Source organism: Mixophyes fleayi, chromosome 2 (assembly GCF_038048845.1).
Source record: "Mixophyes fleayi isolate aMixFle1 chromosome 2, aMixFle1.hap1, whole genome shotgun sequence".
NCBI classification, from domain to species: domain Eukaryota; kingdom Metazoa; phylum Chordata; class Amphibia; order Anura; family Limnodynastidae; genus Mixophyes; species Mixophyes fleayi.
The window spans coordinates 231,998,395-232,017,943 of NC_134403.1; the positions used below are offsets into that span (position 1 = coordinate 231,998,395).

The 19,549-nt window shown below is 40.1% G+C and overlaps 1 protein-coding gene across 1 annotated transcript in view; it reads right to left on the reverse strand.

The window, feature by feature from the left end:
* Positions 1 to 19,549, reverse strand: part of LOC142138733 (synaptotagmin-2-like) — a 124,560-nt gene that overhangs the window by 54,450 nt on the left and 50,561 nt on the right. Inside the window, exons 2-3 of the mRNA XM_075195612.1 lie at positions 16,170 to 16,355; positions 15,660 to 15,832 (exon numbers count right to left, since the gene is read on the reverse strand). Of these exons, the coding sequence (XP_075051713.1) occupies positions 15,660 to 15,832; positions 16,170 to 16,350 (354 nt within the window). The 5' untranslated portion in view covers positions 16,351 to 16,355. The remainder of the gene's footprint in view (positions 1 to 15,659; positions 15,833 to 16,169; positions 16,356 to 19,549) is intronic.

Below are 19,549 nucleotides of genomic sequence, written 5' to 3' on the forward strand. Positions count from 1 at the left end.
ACACAGTAAAATATGCTTTATTCCATAGCCACACATCCCATCACATATCTTTACTACACGTGGCACTTTTGCATGTTTGTACATTTTTGTTACATTGGGCCTTATTCATTAAGGAAAGTAATGCAAAAAAATGAGCACCTTTTCTCCTGGACAAAACCATGTTACAATGCAAAGGGTGCAAATTAGTTTTTTATTTTGCACATAAGTTAAATGCTGTCTGTTTTTTCATGTAGCACACAAATAGTTGATAGCTTATTTGTACACTGAAATTTAAAGTTTACCTAGGAAATGCCCTTCCCCAAATATAAATTTGCTATCACATTTTAAATTTACATCCCCCTCCAATGCAACATGATTTTGCCAAGGTGCAAAGTTACTAATTTTTTTGCTTTCCTTTCCTTAATGAGTCAGGCACAGTGTGTGCAACTGGATGGTACATAATGTGTACCTTCAAAAATAAAGTGATGAGACCCAATCTCTAGGACAGTAAAGGTGGCAGACAAGCTGTGGGGAAGAAAGAGCTGTGTGTCCTCCCCCAAAGCAAAGAATGGCACCTTGTCATTTCAACATTCCGGTCTAGTAAAATGAAATTTAATTTGTGTACTTCAGTGTAAAAATAGATACATTTGTGCAACTAATCAGCATTAAGTCCTCGACTCACCCAACCACTCTCACGGCAATTTCTTTCACCTACACAGATACTGCCATCTTGACCCACAAATTCATGCAATTTCTCATAAAACTAGTTAAACTTCTGCAAATTTAGATGTGTCATGTCACAAAACAGCATTTTAACTGTGCTTTTGCAGTTCATAAATGACCCTTAATGTATCAGGATTCTAACCCATACGCACTGCTATGCCAGGCAGCAGTTCTTCTCACTGAGATTTCAGGGATATTGGATAGCTCCTTTAGCCAGTTCCTTTTTCCAGCTTTACCAATGTCTGGCTTATTGTAAAGTTATTAATTCCCTCTGGCTGTACCCTCTGACTTCCTTTATAAATCTTGCCTCTGCACATATTTACCAGAATAGTGTGTATCCTGACTACTCTAGCTTGCTGCTGCTGTTACTCAGTTTCCTATCTTTCCAAAACGTATTTATTGATTCATTAACTGAACTTGATTCATGTAATGAACTTACAGAATAAGCTTATTCTTACTCTGTCTTACTCTTATTATACTTGATGCTGACTGGAGCACCAAGTCCAGTTTTTTTTATGCACTACCCTTCTGTTTCCATAAATATTGTCATCTGTTTACGATTATTTCAGCCACAGGACTCTAATCCACACATACAGACAGACAGACTAGAGACAATTTTTGAGAGCAGCCAATTAACCTACTAGTATGTTTTTGGATTGTGGGAGGAAACCCACAGGGAAAACATACAAACACCACACAGATAAGGCCATGGTTGGGAATCAAACTCATGCACTCAGTGCTGTGAGGCACAAGTGCTAACCACTAAGCCACCGTGCTGTCCATAAATAAATAAAAGGCTGAAGGTACTGATCAATATAAATAATATGACAGAAGACACATTGGGCTTTTCCTTATGTGAGAAGAGAAAGTGATATTCCAGAACATCTGCATTCTTTTATAACACCTATGGATCACATTTTTTATTTCAAAATTCGCTGTTAAGGCTATTTTACACAATTGACACCAAAAAAATCAGTTGATACAAGAATAATTCATTCTTCAACAATGTACCAAAATCTGTATTACAAAAATGGTTTCTGTGTGCAAGTTTATTACTTTATGTACCTCCATCTGCCTTACTTGAAGTTTTATACGCCAAACTTGCCAGGCATTTAAATATTCATTTGACACAGGAACTTCTCTCTTATTATTTTTGGCAGTTAAACTATGTTTCTTCTTGTTTAATTTGTCCCCAAAATACAGCACCATGTTCCTCTCATCTGGGATTGCCTCAACGTGTTTTCTTATCATCTGTTGCCAGGCTCCATTTAGAATGTTTGAAGTTACAATATATTTTGATACCACAAGATGGCACTGATGTATTTGTTTAACCTAAAGATTGCGTAAGTGAGAAAGAATGTTAAGCATTTTAAATGCTTGAAAATCATTGAATATTGATAACATACTGCATGTATAGATATCTGTAATTAGGGTGATGTGTCACTGTAACTTGCTAGCCGTTGTTATCTAACCCACTTTGTTGCCTGCATGATTTGTGAAGGATTGTAACTATAAAAATCTTTAAGGTATTAAAGATATTGGAGTATCGAGATTTTTTGGGGTAAAGAAGAAACCCTGAAACTTTCACAATCTTGATCTTGGGGTTAAATTCAATGGATTTAGTGGTTGATTTGGCTCCCTCAAAAGCAATATCTGTCACCCTAGTCATTGTAGCCCAGTGATGGCTAACCTGTGACACTCCAGGTGTTGTGAAACTACAAGCCCCAGCATGCTTTGCCAGTAGATAACTAGCTGATAGCTGGCAAAGCATGCTGGGGCTTGTAGTTTCACAACACTTACCCATTGCTGAACAAACTGATGAATTGATGACTCAAGAAATATGCATATCACATGGCATTTGTGGAATGTGGTTTCATATTGACAGGCACAGTTTAGTCTTATATTTTAGAAAAGCTTCTATTCTGCACTTTGTAATTTATCTTTTGCTTTCACCCTGAATTTAATTAGTGAACTGAAAGAACTAATCAGGCTCTTGAACAAAATCTGCAATACTATATAGATGCTTTTGAGCAGCCAAACTGGTAGTTCCAGTGCGATTATGTGATCACACTGCAGCCAAATCAGCTGAGGGGCTTAGCTCCTAAGAAGCATTTGGATTTGTTGCCTGCCCCTTTGTAGTGCAGGCGGCCGCACTTCTCACTGTCTGTTATAGGTACAATATAGGATGCCCTGTGAATTTGTTTGTTGACAGATTTTCCTGTCTCCTATTTACAATTATTGAAGCCTGATTCGTTCTCACCCTCTGGATTGCCACCTGCCCTGACCTTTTGCTTGGACGATGACTATTCTCTGGATTGCTGCCTGTCCTAACCTTTGCCTGGGTGCTGATAATTGGATTGTCAAATGAATCACTACCGACCTTTGTATAGACTCTGGACCTTGTTCTGTCTATTCCTGACTAGTGTGTACCCGCATGGAAGAGTCTTCATGATTTAGGAAATTAAACCTTCCTGAAACTAGGAAGACTCTTCCAGTTTACAAACTTTTACAAACTTTATTGCTAAAGCAATTTTATGAAAATCCTTTTCCAGAGTGAATTCTGCAACCTCTAGCACCAATAACTGTTCATGGTGAAGAACAATTTGTTGTTCAGAAGATGTTGACAAATATATTCCAGATGACAATGCTTGGGAACCAGGAAAATATTTCATCTCCTTGATTCACCAAACAATTCAAATTCAGATACCCCAACAAGCCTTCTTCTAGGATATCCAGGTGTTCCAGCAGGAAGGACTGTCAGGATATAGGTAAATTCCTTGGTGTTGGACAAGCACCTCTTCTCACGTAGCTTTTTAGGATGCTGAGCGGCTCCTTTCCTAGTTTCTGCGTCAAATTGTACTAATGACTGTTTTATTGCTAACTTTCTGGTCTCACTCTCATGTTTCCTTTATAAGCCTTGCCTCTGTACTTCCTGTTTGCCAGAACATTGTGTCTCTAGACTCATTTCTATCTTGCTCCTGCTGTCTTTCAGTTGCATGTCCCTCCAACATTTGCTTGCCAACCTGTTCACTGAATTCGGGCCTATGCTCCCTTATTATGCTTCCTGTGTATCAAGTCCAGCCTATTTACGGACTATTCTATTTTCCAAAATATTACTATCTGTCCAGATTATGACAAAATGCAGAGTTATAGTTTGAAACATTTTAATTTGAGATTATCATTAAATTAATTTTTAACAATTGAACCTAGAAAAACCATAATGAAATATGCAGCAAAGGTTATTTATGAATTACAAAATTTGTATTCATACAGAGGATTTTATTTTGTGCAAACAAGCTTAATTCTAACCCTTGCGTGTAACAAGGAGCATACTCACACTACCATTTTTGGAAATGCCCCAGTGAATTTATTCTGCAGTTACTTTTACAGGATTGCAGATGCAGTTATAAAAATACATATGCTAGAAATAGTAGCCTACTACAAATTTAAGACCACCCCTTCATTAATTTAAAGCTACCTGTTTTTCTCATAAAACACTGCTTGGTTTAGCCTCATTTATGCCTTATATGAATCATATGAGTGAGAGTACATATTGGCTGTTTTTATTTTGTGTATCAGCATTGAATTTTTATTACATTGGTATAAATGCACCTGGAAAGGAGTGTCTCTATATAAAGTGCCCCAAAAGGGTGCAAATGGCATAGAATGGAAATTTTAGGCTGAGTCCTTCGTTCTACCATCTCCAATTATGTGTAAAGAAAAGAGATATTTTGCTGGGAGTCCTCCATACAAGGAAAACTCATTACTGCATGAGAGCGTGCGCCTTGCCTGCATTTAGTTATCAATAAGTCTAATCTGCCCAGAGCATTCAAATATAATATACAAAATGCTCAAAAATCAAGTACTTTCACACAAATATAGGTGTATTAAATTACAAATTCCCACAGCGCCCTTGTTCTTTCGTAAATTTCTCTTGATTGTAACCATAACATTTTGATCATAAACTGAGACGAACTGAAAAAAGTTTTCGGGTCAAATTCTGACAGTTCTCAAACATAAGGAATAGTGAAAAATGTAGTGAATTGCACCCTTGTTTATTAACACTGGGGCTCATATAGAGATTTCTGTCCAAAGCTTAAATGCATCCAGCTTTAAAACAGTAGCAATGAGGCTAGCAGAAAGTCAGGCGAACCAGTCTCTATATTTATGTAAGAGAGAATGTGGTCTTGACAGTTAATATTAAATGCAAAAGTCATATTTTTAACATAAAATATAATTAAATGCTAATACAAATGAAGTTAAAATTAAATTACATTATATAATAAAAATGAAGTTAAAGTAACATCTGTTACATGCCCTTTAAAAATGATCTAGTCCCAATTCACCAAGGAGCACCCTAAACACCCAGTTACAGACAGCTCCAATATTCCAACTTCCCATCTACAAATGCCAGTATCTTGGCATGTAGATCAGTGTGTTTCACATGATACCACAACATGCTTTTGAGCTGTCTGCCCACATTTTTGCAATATTGCAATTGACCTTTGCTGTATTTCTATGAGGCATGCACAAATCTTTATTGTGTATTATTTATACTGCCTTTCTCTATTCGAATCACCAAATCAAAACAGGCATATGATCTCTTATCCGGAAACTTTTAATCGGAAAGCTCAGAAAACCAAAAAGTAAAAAATAATTAATGCTGCATGGTGACAATCTCATACACACAAGTGCCTCCTTCTACAGTAATGGTACGAAAGATATGAATGCATTCTATCAATAATTACTTTTTACTACTTTTCTTTAATTATTCAACCCTCTAACATTCCATGATACAATACAAAGGTCTTTGGTCACAGAGCGGTCAGGTACCATTGTGAGTGGAATAGATTATCAAATGTGAACAGAGCAAGCAGCCCTCTTATCTAACCTAGAAAAAGAAGGGTCCACAAGCACCAAATAAACATATCGATACAGCTACATAGAAATAATGCAAATAAAATAGATGCACTAACATACAAAAGAGGAACAAGCAACTATTAAGCCACTCCCACCGCCCTGTACACCTTAACCCAACCCAACCCAATCACGGCATACCTGGATCCCTATCATGCCAAAAGAACACATTCCCAAAAGACTCTCACGGGGCTAGAGTCAGTGAAAGGAAAACAAAATACAACTACAAAATATTACTATGAGACTGAAACTAAAAAAGGTGAGGAAAGATGAATAGTAGGCCCTGACATCACGGCTTCCCTGGTCACATAGGCAAACCAGTGAAAAATTGTAAAATTATTGAAGTGCTGTGAGGTCCCCGTTAGGGTGAGCCAACAGATAACAGCCAATATACACTAGTAGATAGTCGCAGACAGTAACATGCATGTGAGAATCAGGGTGAGAGAAAATCACAAATATTCAAACATTAAACATGAGCATACAATATCACCAATGTCCAGCTGATAAGAAAGCAGAGGAGAAATGTCCACATGCAGGAGAATACACGTTTCATAGTCCCGGATAGGATCAACGAGGAACATTACTATCTAGTCAGATGACAGCAGCCTGTGGAGTGTCAAAGAATTGGTGATACAATCCGCTATCTCCCGCAGTCTTGCCAGTAAAAGCATAGCGTAAGATCCCGCAATCTTCTCTTGACTTGTAGGAATTGTGCCCAAGTATTCTGAACATCGATAGAAAAATCAGGGAAGACAGCCACTCTTTGGTTTCAGCACAGCAGAGGACATTTGGGGGTAAATGTATCAAAGTGCGATTTTGCAACTCCAGCGATTTTCTCGGGAGAGTTGAAACTCTTCGATGTATGAAGCTGAGTTTTCATACAAAATCGCCAGAGTTCTGCTTCTGTCAAAACCGCCAGAGATCAAACTCCCGACTGTTTGCCACTGCAGCTATACAGCTCTCAAATGTATGAAGCTGTGAGTTAGCAAACTCAGGAGAGTTTGCTTCTAAACACGCCAGATACAACACGCTGTAAAAGAATAGATAAAAGTTTTTTTTAAAAAAAGCGTGAGGTCCCCCCACTATTTATGCTTAACCCTAGTGCTGCCTGACTAGTGCTGGTCCCGTGAAAATCGGGGAAAAATTTTGCGTGGGGTTCCCCCGATTTTCACTTTACCAGCACTAGGCAAACCAGCCAGAGTTGGCGGCACTATAGCAGGGGGACGCCTGGCAGGGCTCACCCTGCCATAATGACTAACCAACCCTAGACTGTTCAGCGCTGGGCTGGATTCCCTAGGGAGTGGGGTCCGCTGAAAAAAATGAGCGGGCCCCCCCCTAGAAAGAACCAGCCCAGTGCTGATAGCACTAGTGCTCTTCCTACTACCCCTGGGCTGTGGGTAGTAGGGTAATACGACGATAAAGTATAAAAAAAAAAACGGACGCCATTTTTTTGGTGGAACTACAAGTCCCAGTCAGCCAGGTTGCCCAAAAAAATGTGGCCATGCTGTTGCTTGTATAACTACAAGCACCAACATACCCACAGCAGCCAGGGCATGTTGGCACTTGGAGAACCACAAGTGCCAACATGTCCTGACATCCCTGGCTTGCTGGGACCTGTAGTTCCACAAAGAAAAAAGTTAAAAAACAACAACACCCTCTTAAAAACCACATCTATTTATTAAAAATAAAAACCCCACAATAAATACACTAACCACCCTCATTTTAACCACATCTATTTAATAAAAATAGGGGGCCTGCTCGTTTTTTTCAGCGGACCCCACTCCCTAGGGAATCCAGCCCAGCGCTGAACAGTCTAGGGTTGGTTAGTCATTATGGCAGGGGGACCCCTGCCGCGCGTCCCCCTGCTATAGTGCCGCCAACCCTGGCTGGTTTGCCTAGTGCTGGTAAAGTGAAAATCGGGGGAACCCCACGCAAAATTTTTCCCCGATTTTCACGGGACCAGCACTAGACCAGCATTTAGGCAGCACTAAATAGTGGGGGGACCTCACGCTTTTTTTAAAAAAAACTTTTATCTATTCTTTTACATTTTGACAGCTGCCTGGGCTCCGGCAGCTGTATGACAGGGCAGTGTAACAGTGATGTGTTGACAACTCACTGTTACAACACAGGAGAGTTTGCCAAACGCAGGAGAGTTAGCTAAACTCGGGAGTGTTTACATCGGCCAAAATCGTCAGCGATGACCAGCGATTTTGAACATGAGTGTCAAAATCGCAGCTTGATACATTTCCAGTTTTTTTTTTCAAAACTCGCGGGTAAACACCCGCGATTTGCCGCGATTTAAACACGCTGGCAAACTCGCACTTTGATACATTTACCCCTTGGTCTAAGCAAAAAGTAGAATAGCATATCTGCCCTTAAAATGAAGAATTTTTGCAATAAAGGTACATGGTGGTGGTCTCTGATTAGAAATGCTTTGTGCTCTTTCAATAGCAAATTATGTAGTGAAGCCTTCTCTCCTAAACAGTTGTATCAGCCAATCCCCCAAGAAGGTTTCCGGGTGATCCCCTTCTGCCCCTTTAGGAAGGCCCACAAATCTAACATTATTATAGTGTGTATGCCCTTCAATGTCCGATAACCTTTGTATATAGCAGACCATTTGTGACTCCAAGTTGGCAAGTTGCTGTTTCATAGGTGCAGTAGTATCGTCCAGAGTACAAATGCATGTCTCTGCTTCACCTACTTGCATATCTTGGCGTAATAAGGAGAAGTCGACTTGCAGCTTGTGGCTGGATCACTTTTAAATAACTTATTATATAAATTTATTTCAATTAGTGGTGCAGTGTGCAGATATATATCATTGCAAATGTACTGATTTTTGTGTAGAAATGTATTTGTTTCTGATGCAGTAGGCATATGTTGGATGAAAGGTATTTTTGTAAGAAAGGAAGAAAGGAAATCCCATTCTAATTAGGCCTCTTAATTTGTGAGTGACCAAGACCTCTTATAGCGTGCCTGCACAGGAAGGGGTTATTAAACTTTCATCCTGTGTCTTACAGAGATAGAAAACCTAACAGCAAGTAATTTAGGTAATCACAGATTGATGTAAATGTTGTTAAGTTTAAATTGCATTTAAAGCCAAGTTTGGAGAACATATTACATCCTGATGCTAATCATTGAATGTAATATCTCAGACTTTGTGGTGGCAAGTAGGAAAGGGGGCTAGTTTACCCCCTACCAACATGTGTCAGGAACCGTATATAAAGAACTGTTTGAACATGTAATGTATTATATCATCTGTACTTCTGGATCACTAAGTACCTCTAACTAGTGTGTAATGGTCCATGTAAGGACCATTGAGCAAATAAACATCACTGCTTGAATATTCTGCCTGGCCCCTATTGCCTGCTGTATATTGTGACCAACAGATAAGAGCTTACATTCTAACCCATTCCCTAGCTGTTCTGTGCTGAACCTAGTGTCTCTGTGTCAACGCTCTGCCTGCTAACCAGCAGTCCTGATCCATAGTATGCAGTCAGGAGGTACTAACCAACCCACAGCACAGAACCGCTGTAGCAGCTATACCAGCTACCCCAGAAGTAAGCGGTTCTAGGTGCCATGATGGAGCCTAGTAGTGGCAGCGAGATTCTCCTACAACTATTGCGCAGTTGGCATTCACAGTCAGCGAGGTTCTGGTGGCAAGGTGACACCAGTAGGAGTGGTCAGTAACAGTCGGTTACTGACGGTAAGAAAAAACCCCAGATAAACTGTGCAGGAAAAACATCCCTTCAAGTAGGCCCATCCAGACACACACTTTCCCTAATTTGTCCAGTTGTCCTCTTTTCAGAGGAATTCATAACGTGTAACACCTCCTGCAAGTTAATTGTACGGACTTGAGAAGTTGTCAGGTCTGCCACAAGTTCAGATCCCTGAGGGGTAGACTGCGTCATATCAGCAGGCATGGATGCAGAGGACGATCTTGCAAAATGATCCAATCTGTCAAAGGCAGTATTATGGGAATTCTTGCCCATAATGATTCTTGCCCATAATGATTGGTAGTCACAGAAAACTTTGAGAGGCAAAGGTGAGGGATAGCAAGCTGTCATCAGTAGGCAGAATAGATACTGAGACCCAGGTATTGAAGTGTACAACAGTCGACAGCAGACTGAGTCAAGCTATTGTAGTAAAATATATTTTATATTTTATTTATATATATATATATATATATATATATATATATATATATGTCGAGATTGATAACCAGGAGAAGTGTACAGACAGATGTGCCCTTAGATATGGGAAGCCGAAGGTATCTGCAGAACCAGTAACTGGTAGCTGGAGAGAGTCTCACATTTACCGTTACAGTGCCTGCTCAGGAGAGCACTGAATAAACTGGCTGGGGAAACTCTGCAGATGATGCAGGCTGGCTTATGTTCAAGATTGCTGCTGGCCAGAAAAGATGGATAATGGAGGGCAGACTCACCAGGGACCCAGAAGATGAGAGAAGGCAGTCACTGCTGCAGGCTCCAAAATGGCAACTGGAACCCTCAGAGGATGGAAAGAGTCCCGCAGACCCCAGGCCCAAAGACAGACAAGTGAGCGGGTAAGTCAGCGCAGTCCACCAGGCAACACATCTCAACTGATGAGACAACGAAGAACGGAGATGAGTAAGGGAGGTCCACAGGACTGCAAGGTCACAGGCCGCAGGTAAGGAACCTCAGGAGGGACAGCTCAGGGACTCACACAGTACCGCAGGAGAAACCTAGGTAGGTGATTCACAGTTTAAGGAGAGCTAGGCAGATTTGTAGACCGGAGAGGAAGTAGCAGTGCGTGCTACTCTGTGAGATACCAGGCCACACCCCCTTCATTACTGTTTTTTACTGTATTCTCAGTATAGTGTATTTGATACTAGTATCAAATGAACCCAAACTCGCCTGGACATCTATTGAGTAAGATTTAGAACAGATGTCTTTATATTAGTACATCTACTACCAAGAAACAGATGTCCATAACAAGATACTATCAGCTTAGTTAACTAAAGCACTGAGAGAATAATCTATATTTTACTAATTTTAGTTATTGCTACAGGACACATAAACTTCCCAGAAGATGCAGGGTGAACTGGGTGGAGTGGATCACCAGTTAACAAGTAATGTGTCTACCACATCTATATAGGTAAGTCTGATATTGAGTCTGATATTCCAAGGCCAGACGGTCAACAATTCCAGGACTACAAGACCTAGGAAACAGAGAGGGAAAAACGTAAGAGATCCAAAGACTTGTTATCACCCATTTAGACATGGGTCAACATAGTATACAATTGGTTAGATTAATGCCTCAACTCCTCTGTTTTGTCACTGCTGAATAAAGGTCTTACCACAGTCATCACAATCTTATCACAGTGTAGTTGATGCTATACATATTTCTTGCAGACATGCTTGGACTGGCCCTCCTAAATCCCTTTCGGGTCCCTACCCGCTCGCTCTCTACAGGTAGGGAGGCCCAGGAAGCTGGTTTGGCTTGCCTGCACTCATAAGGTTCAGCAAAGTTATTTTGGTCCTTTCTAGTGGATAGCCTTTGAGCCACCCTATTAAGTGTCCTGCTGCTGTCATCAGGGATCATCCCCCTGCCATGACTGGCACAGCTCCCTGTCTTTCAACCTAGGGCAGGATGCTTAGGTTGAAAGGGCACACAACCAGTCAGGGCATTGGGCTAATCTGTTCATCCTCTCTGATATCTGGCTGGTCTTCCCCTGCCTGCCCCCCCACCCCCTTCCACTTAGTCACCTCCACAGACAGAGTAGTCTGCCATACACAGCATTCAAGCTCTGCATATCAGGTAAGTGTAGTGGTGAAATATTAATGTAAAGTGGGGGGGCAGGGTATTAATGTGACATAGGCTTGAGTATTAATGTAATGTAGTTGTCACAAACAGTATCAGGTGTGCAACATATATATTAAAGAGGTCACTGCATAAGAAGTATGCTAAAAGTTATTTATTCAAAAGGTTGGGTAAATTGGCAGCTGAACGGGGGTCAAGGAAACATAGGTGACATCATGCTGGTAGCAGGGAATCTGACTAATATTCAGCATTACTGTTACTGTTCTTATGTGCAAGTTCTCATTTGTAATCTGCTGTCTATTACTAGTTTGCACTGCAGTTGTTTCAAAACTGTACTCTGGCTAGAGATTAGGGGTCTGATTCATTAAGGACCGTAAATGCCGATACGCGTTGTATTTTTGTGTAAAATCGCACTGCGCATACCCTGAGCCAGACCATACACTAGTGAAAGCAGCAACATCCAATTTATCTTCGAGTGCAAAGAACCCTTACTACAGGCTACGGATTCATGGGCAGAATGGGGAGGGGAATGGGCGTATGCACGTAGTCAGTAACAGTAAGAGCGTGCCAAGCTCGAGTGCACGCAGAGTCAAGTTTTGGGCATCTCAAAGGTACGTGATTTTCTGTTAGATCACTTGCACCAGCTACAGGTGTCAGTGCCGATTGCTAGTGATAACGGTTGCATATGCAAGCTAGAAGATGTGTTTGCAATCCAAGGCAAATGTAAAAATAAATTTTATGTACAGTAGACATTAAGAACATCCTAATGTACATCCCAGTGTATTGTCTGTTAGAGCAGAGCAGACCTAGACCCCTATTCATCAACAGACGTATCTTTACATCCGCTCCTTGTTGAATACTGACGTGCATGTGCCCAATGTGCGTGTGTTTTTGAAAAAAGTGAATATTTTGTTTGTGTGCCAACTCTGTATGTTACATTTGACCAGCGTTCTGAAAATAATACATTCTACTAACATGGGTGGCTTAACATTATACACAAATCTAAGTTGAGTGAGAAAAAGTAAGCATATGGCTCATTTATTAACATTGCATAGAGGTGGAGAACTTGCACTAAACTATAGCCATAAACTAAATTATATAATCAATCATGCAGTTGGTTTTATTGTCTAAGCTGCACTTAACAGATACATTTAACTTATGATTGGCTGTTGTGAAAAATGGTGTGCAGTGCAAATTTTGCACCTAAATGCAATGATAGTAAATAAATGCTAATGTAGTCTCGTCAGCTACTAAAACAAAATACATTTTGGTTTGTCAAAAACAGTTAACTTAAGAAGGCTATTTACTAGGTAACACTTTAAGCTTTGAATGGACTATTGAACCTACCAGTCTTACATTTACTTAAATGAACTATGGAGTCTATTTTGTCAAGCATGTATTTGCCTTAAAATGATTTAAGGCTTCATTAAAGCAAATAGTAGTACAGCAAATATTAGTGTTGGGGCTAAAACAGTAGAATCTCCTGCTCTAACCAAACTATAGTCCAGTGCCACTGTCCCCATAATTTTCTATGGGGACTGCGAACTGGTGTCAATTTAAAAATGGTGTTAGCAGCTGAGGTCCATGGTGCGATGGGTAGAGGAAAGAGATCATAAATTGATCTGAAACGTCATCTCTTATTGCTGCAATCAACTACGATAAGAGTGCTACTTTATGGGCCAAAAATGTTCTCCTATATAAATAACATGAACAGGCCCCTATAACAGTGCATAAGAGAATGAATATGATAAAATTGCATCCTGATTCTCTGTACAATCTATGATTAAGTTCAGTGCATTGTGTTTGCTACCTTTTTAGCTGCTCTGTCAAATTTACAGTCCTTTCTGGGTATGGCCATGCCCCCCCACTAACACAAATCCCTTATTACTTGGCTATTCCCCAAGCTATTGCATTATGAGGATTATCACACCTCAATTAAAGTGACACAAGTGCTCTAAGATAATATACAGGGAAATAATAAAAAAAAAAAAAAATATTGTAAAAAGATTATCCGTATCTATCTGTTTGTGCATATGTGTTTGAGTATTTGTGGTTATTTAATATGATCACTATCATTCTCTAAGTCAAGCATACTCTGTATGACACATGCATTACACATACATGCAAAATTGCATATATGTGTGTCATGCAAAATTAATATTATACCAAACTCATTAAAACATTAAGTTATCTTGACTTTACATTCAAAGTCCTAATAGCTCCTATTCTAATGGGAAAATTCAATTTTCCGCCTTACACGTGAGCGTAACGCAGCCTGTGCACTATTACAGTTAGTGTGGTAATTTTAACACAGATTTCTGCTCAAGGCTCTCAGAGCTGCCAGCAAAAATCGGTGTTTTAATCATACTTGCCAACTTTTCCTCGTTGGCTTCAGGGAGATCCGGGGGGAGGTGGGTGTGCAGGGGCAGGGCTTGACGAATCACGCAATATTTGCATCATTAAGCCCCCCCTACCTCCCCCGCCACTTTTCTATTGTGAGGGCGAGAACCGGGAGGTTGCCCTGCTCTCCCGGGACGTCTTCAAGAAAAGCGGGAGTCTACCAGACATTTCGGGAGAGTAGGCAACTATGAGTTAAAGAAAAGCAGCTAATGAATCTCTAGAGACTGCAGTGTCTTTTACATTTCTGTCTCCATTACTGAAGTCATGTTGTCTTACCTGTCAGTCTTTGATTAAATCTTGGTCTCCATGAAAATGACCACCTCCATAGGCATCAATACATGGACATAGGACACAATTTCTGAACTGTGTCATCATGCCACAGATGGCGAAGCCAACCACGTCTTGTACTGGCTCAACATCAGGGAGAATGCCAGACTCTTCAGGGATTGAGGGAGATCACCCCTATTTCAGGGAGTCTCCCTGACATTCAGGGAGAGTTGGCAAGTATAGTTTAAATTATTGTAGTAACGGTAATAGTGTGTGGGGCGCGTTACTCTCACAAGTAACGCGGCCAATTGAATTCCCCCCCCCCTAAGAATCTATGTATGCAGGTGCTTTACATCCATATGCATAAAAGTAAAAAGCATGTCTGTTCTTGAACCTAAGCATATATCTGACTTGAGTATAATGTAAAAAGTAAAATATAAATATTGAATATCTATTTAGACAGAAGTAGCACATCTTGCACTTACTGTGTCAAAGTAACTAGGGTAGTATAATGGAAAAATGTATTGTTTACCTATTCAAAGCTGCACTAACACCTATAGATAAAGGCATTTTAGCTCAGTCCCCATCCCAAAGCCAGTGCCCTGTTTAATGCAGCCGTTTTTGTTTCTGGGCTCTGTGGTTAGTCTCATAGTAAAATCAGAAAACCAGAGCTGGAAGGGGTTGTGAGCAGGAGGACCACAAAGCCGCAATCACAGAAATTACAGCATCTCATTGATTCTCCCTCTCACATCCCCAATCTTCAGAGATTTTAAAGTAGTAAACATAATTCTTCACCACTTTGGGTTATAATGCAGCTTTGAAACTAAAACAAGTTGCATCTATTCTGTGACTAAACCACAATATAAAAGAAATTTCGGTACCCACAAAACATTTTATACATAGTTTAACTGACACAATAATGTGCACATTTCTCTGATAACTGACTGGGTAAGGTATGGGAAAAAAATCCAGCCAAAAAAAAAGGGGCATGCTATTAGGAAATAGAAAGGCATTGACATTCCTTTGTACCCAAGCCATTGTTCTCATCCTGTTTGTAGTGCTACCAAAATGAAATACTGCTGTTATTTGATATACCAATCATGCATATGCACTTACCAATATAGACAGTTATCATGATGCAGCAAGGAGAACATATAGACATCAGTTGATGACAGTAGAATAAGACAGGGAAGCAAGAAAAAAAGAGGAAAGGAGCTGCAATTAGTGTTATATGGGTATTAATGTTCTGGTTGAGTGGATTTAGAATCATTGCATTCAATAAGAAGTTACCAATAACTTTGGATTTTGAGGTGAAATAAAGTTAACATAGAGATTGGACAAATAAGATAGTTGATCTCTGCATAGTCTCTCAATGGTTATGGTGTTGACTTGATAAGTAACATTGAGAATTTGGATTATTACAGAGCTTGTTCAAAAACTGCTCTACTAATATGGGTGGTGGTAAAGTCAATTGAAGTGTCTTGTTTCATGACAGTTGGTTTTGAGAGTGCATGTTTTATTGTGATGTTTTTCAGCCATTTTGGTAAAACTCAAACAATATAGTCAGTTGTTACCTGCCCTCCTGATCCTTTCATATCCTTCATGTTCAGTGCATTTTTCATCCCTTTTCCTTTCTCTTTTTTTCCTTTCTTCTTTTTGCAGCAACATTTCTTACAGATACAGAAGCAGCAGGTGATAATGAGCAACCCAGCTACTACTGCTATGGCTATGATGGCCCATGGAGGCACTAGCGGAGGAAGGTATAGTGAAAAACATTTAAAATGAGGAATATTTGTTCTCACACACTGTGACACCATGTAACATATCTGTACCTCACACATTTTTTTGGACCCAAATTAAATTTTTTGCATTTTCTTTCTTATGTGTCCCTTTTAATAGGTGATATATAGATATGCATTGATACTCTCCTGCACTGCTCCAAATATATAATTGTATGTAACCTTCAAAATATTGTGCATTTACTGTTTTAGCGGTATACATGAAGCTATGTTTATCTTTGGCCATATGAAATGTAGGGATGTACAATACATACAGATACAGACACTGAGATTATATGAACTTACATGGAATCTTATTGATCTGATTCATAAGCTGCTGTTGGATCTTTCTGAAGGCATCTGCACCTTTGTCCCCAGATCCAGTCACTGCAGTGGAATTCTCCTGTGAGACCATAGGTGGCTCTGTGCTGCTGAACACCGTATGAGCCTCAGGCTGCTCTGCTTTCTTGAACAGGTTGAAATGCATGATGGCTGCAAGAAAACAAGCATATGTTTAACAACAATTGTCTGTACTGACTAAGAAACCTCTAGCGTTAACATATGAAACCCGGAAAAAATAAAACATAAAGCAAGTCTAGGGCATCAACACAAGGTAGCAATCCCTCAATTCAACACTACTACAGCTTGAAGCGAACTATTTAACAAACTGGCATAGCCCCCCCCCCCCCCCCCAAAAAAAAGAAAACAGAATTGCTATCGAAGGACTTCACTCAATTTATGAAGGGGTTAAAACAGAAGAAATTGGAGATTTCTCTTGCATTAACTTACTTTTAATTATTTACCACCGTCCCCATAGAACTCTATGGGGACTGAGATGTTAGCGATCTCTCAAGTAGTGAAAAGCGTTAGTCTAACTGTTCCTGGTTGATCCAGTAAAGCCAGAGACGCTTTGTTTGAACCCAGGCCGAGACAAATCCTATGCATATGGTTGGATATGCATACACATTTCACTTTCTGCATTCACCAGCAGTGCTAGACTGCCGATGAACAGTAAAGACAGTTCGCACAAGATGGTGGGGGAGGGGGGTCTTCGTCCTGCTGAGCTCCAGCATAGTAAATTGCAGCTGTACTGCATTATGTATTGGTGCGACGAAAGCTTTGGTAACACACAAGTGTAACAGGTGATGATTTTGTACTGCCGAGCTTTGTCAAACATATTCCCCAGCTACATGAATCAGCTGTTAAGAGAAAGAAAACGCCCAAACAATGGTCATTGTTCTGTAATGGAACAAGACAATTGTATTTTATTTACCAGCTTCTTTAAGCATGAAAAGAAGGGTATCTGATGCATTTCTGTCTTTCATGCAACTATATTTTGGCACTAGAAAATCTTTGAATTATTTTTAAAATATATGCAAACCACTGTGTGTTCTTGCTTGTATGATGTAGGGATCAATATGAACACTACCAAGGTGCCTCTCCAGTAAATACATACTGAAACTGTAGTCTTCCAAAGGCCTTGGTGGGTTACAAAGTAAGGTCAGCATTGTTTTCAGGATGGTAAAGAGCATATAAATATACGTCTCTGGGAACTAACTGGAGAACATATAGTCCACACTAAAACAGAATGGTCCATTAGCATTTCTGATGCACCAAGATAACCAGAACAAATAAAAGTAGACACATTAAACAATTATTGCAACATATGTCTAACATGTCTAATATACTACCCTTTAATTAATCAAAATAGCTTTATCTGTTTTTTTTGCCTTCCACTATAAGTAATAGATACATAGGGCCTGATGCTGAGTTGGATGTATGCCCGGTTGTGTAGTATAAAATATGCAAATTTGTACTTTGCAAGCCCACAAAACAAGCTGCACGCATATGCCGATTTACTTGCAACCAAACTTGCGCCTGTTTGCTATTGGAAGATGGAATGGGGGAGATCAAGCACAGTAAGGGCATGTTCGCATATTTGCGGACAGGTGTCGACTCACGCAGAGACACGCATATATTAACTTCTCAGTAGCCGTAACAGGGGCGGGTGCAAATACACGCTAGTGATGTTGACAGTCGACATCACTAGCTAGCTGCTTTTGATTGCAGATACATCTCTGCAGCTGGTAGGTGCGTTGTTCATTGATCGTGCATATATTATATGATTTTGTGTTCGTATTTTAGCGTAATTTTTGGTTTATCCGTACACGAGAAGGAAAGTTATAGATGTTTTTAAATTGTTATCCCACCTAATAATGAATGCATATTTCACTATCAATACAAAAACTTTTACAATTTGAGTGCAAGTATTTCTGATGTATACTTGACTGGCGAAAAAGTTACTGGTGCACAGCTGCACAAATTTTGCTATTCATCCAACTTTGCACACTTACGCAATTTTTTTTTGTGAAAGCACTTTACATCTGCTTTTTTTTACGCAAATGCATTCAAACTCAGCATAAGTCCCATAGTGTTATCAGAAGAAATACCAACTTTATCTATCTTATTAATATTACTGTTTTTTAATATTATTATTCGTTGTGTGTGAATTAAAAACAGAATGAAGTCAGATTATATCTACATGGCAGATATCTACATTCATTAAACACACTATTGCACAGACCATAGGAAAAAAAGGTTTATAGTTCATATGTGAGAAGTCCAGTTTGTCAACAAAAATAGTGGATAAATTGCACAGATCTGGTAATGTAGCAATCAGGCCATATCATACAACAACCTTATTTTCCAGTATGGAAATCACCCTTGGCAAAACAAAACAGCTTGACCCGAGTCTCACGTGTGTGTGTGTGTGTGTGTGTGTGCGGGCAGCATGGTGGCAAAGTGGTTAGCACTTCTGCCTCACAGCATTGGGGTCATGAGTTCAATTCCTGACTATGGCCTTATCTGTGTGGAGTTTGTATGTTCTCCCCGTGTTTGCGTGGGTTTCCTCCAGGTGCTCTGGTTTCCTCCCACACTCCAAAAACATACTGGTAGGTTAATTGGCTGCTATCAAATTGACCCTAGTCTCTCTCTCTCTCTCTCTGTCTTTCTGTGTGTGTATGTTAGGGAATTTAGACTGTAAGCTCTAATGGGGCAGGGACTGATGTGAATGAGTTCTCTGTACAGTGCTGCGGAATTAGTGGCGCTATATAAATAAATGGTGATGATGATGATGATGATGATGTATTACCTTTCAATGATAAATCTGAAAACATGAAAACTTATTATATCACTTAATAGAGCTTATATATAATATAGTGTTACAGGATGGACCACCTATGCCACCCTGTCTGTTGTTGCTGGGAACCGGCTGGGCTTACTTTGCCACCATTCCCTTTCGTTATCCCAAATGCCACATACTGATCTGCCAGCAGAGCCGCTTTTTCCAGGGTTACTGGGGTACGGTCCAATACCCATTCCTTCACCTCCGGTGGGCACCGGCGGTGAAATTGCTCTCTGCAAATGAAGTCCACTAATACTTCCCAGGACTTGGCTTCAGATCCATTAATCCATCTTATTGCCAACTGCCGCAACTGGTTGGCAAATTCCTCAGCGCTCATATGGGTGCTTTTAGCCAAGTCTCGAAACTTCTGCCGGTAGGTCTCTGGGATAATAACATAGCGCTTAAGTAGGGCCTATTTTACCACGTCATAGTCCGCACAATACTCTGGGGCCACTCCGCGATAAGCTTCCACTGCACGTCCTTGTAGCGTGGGAACCAATAC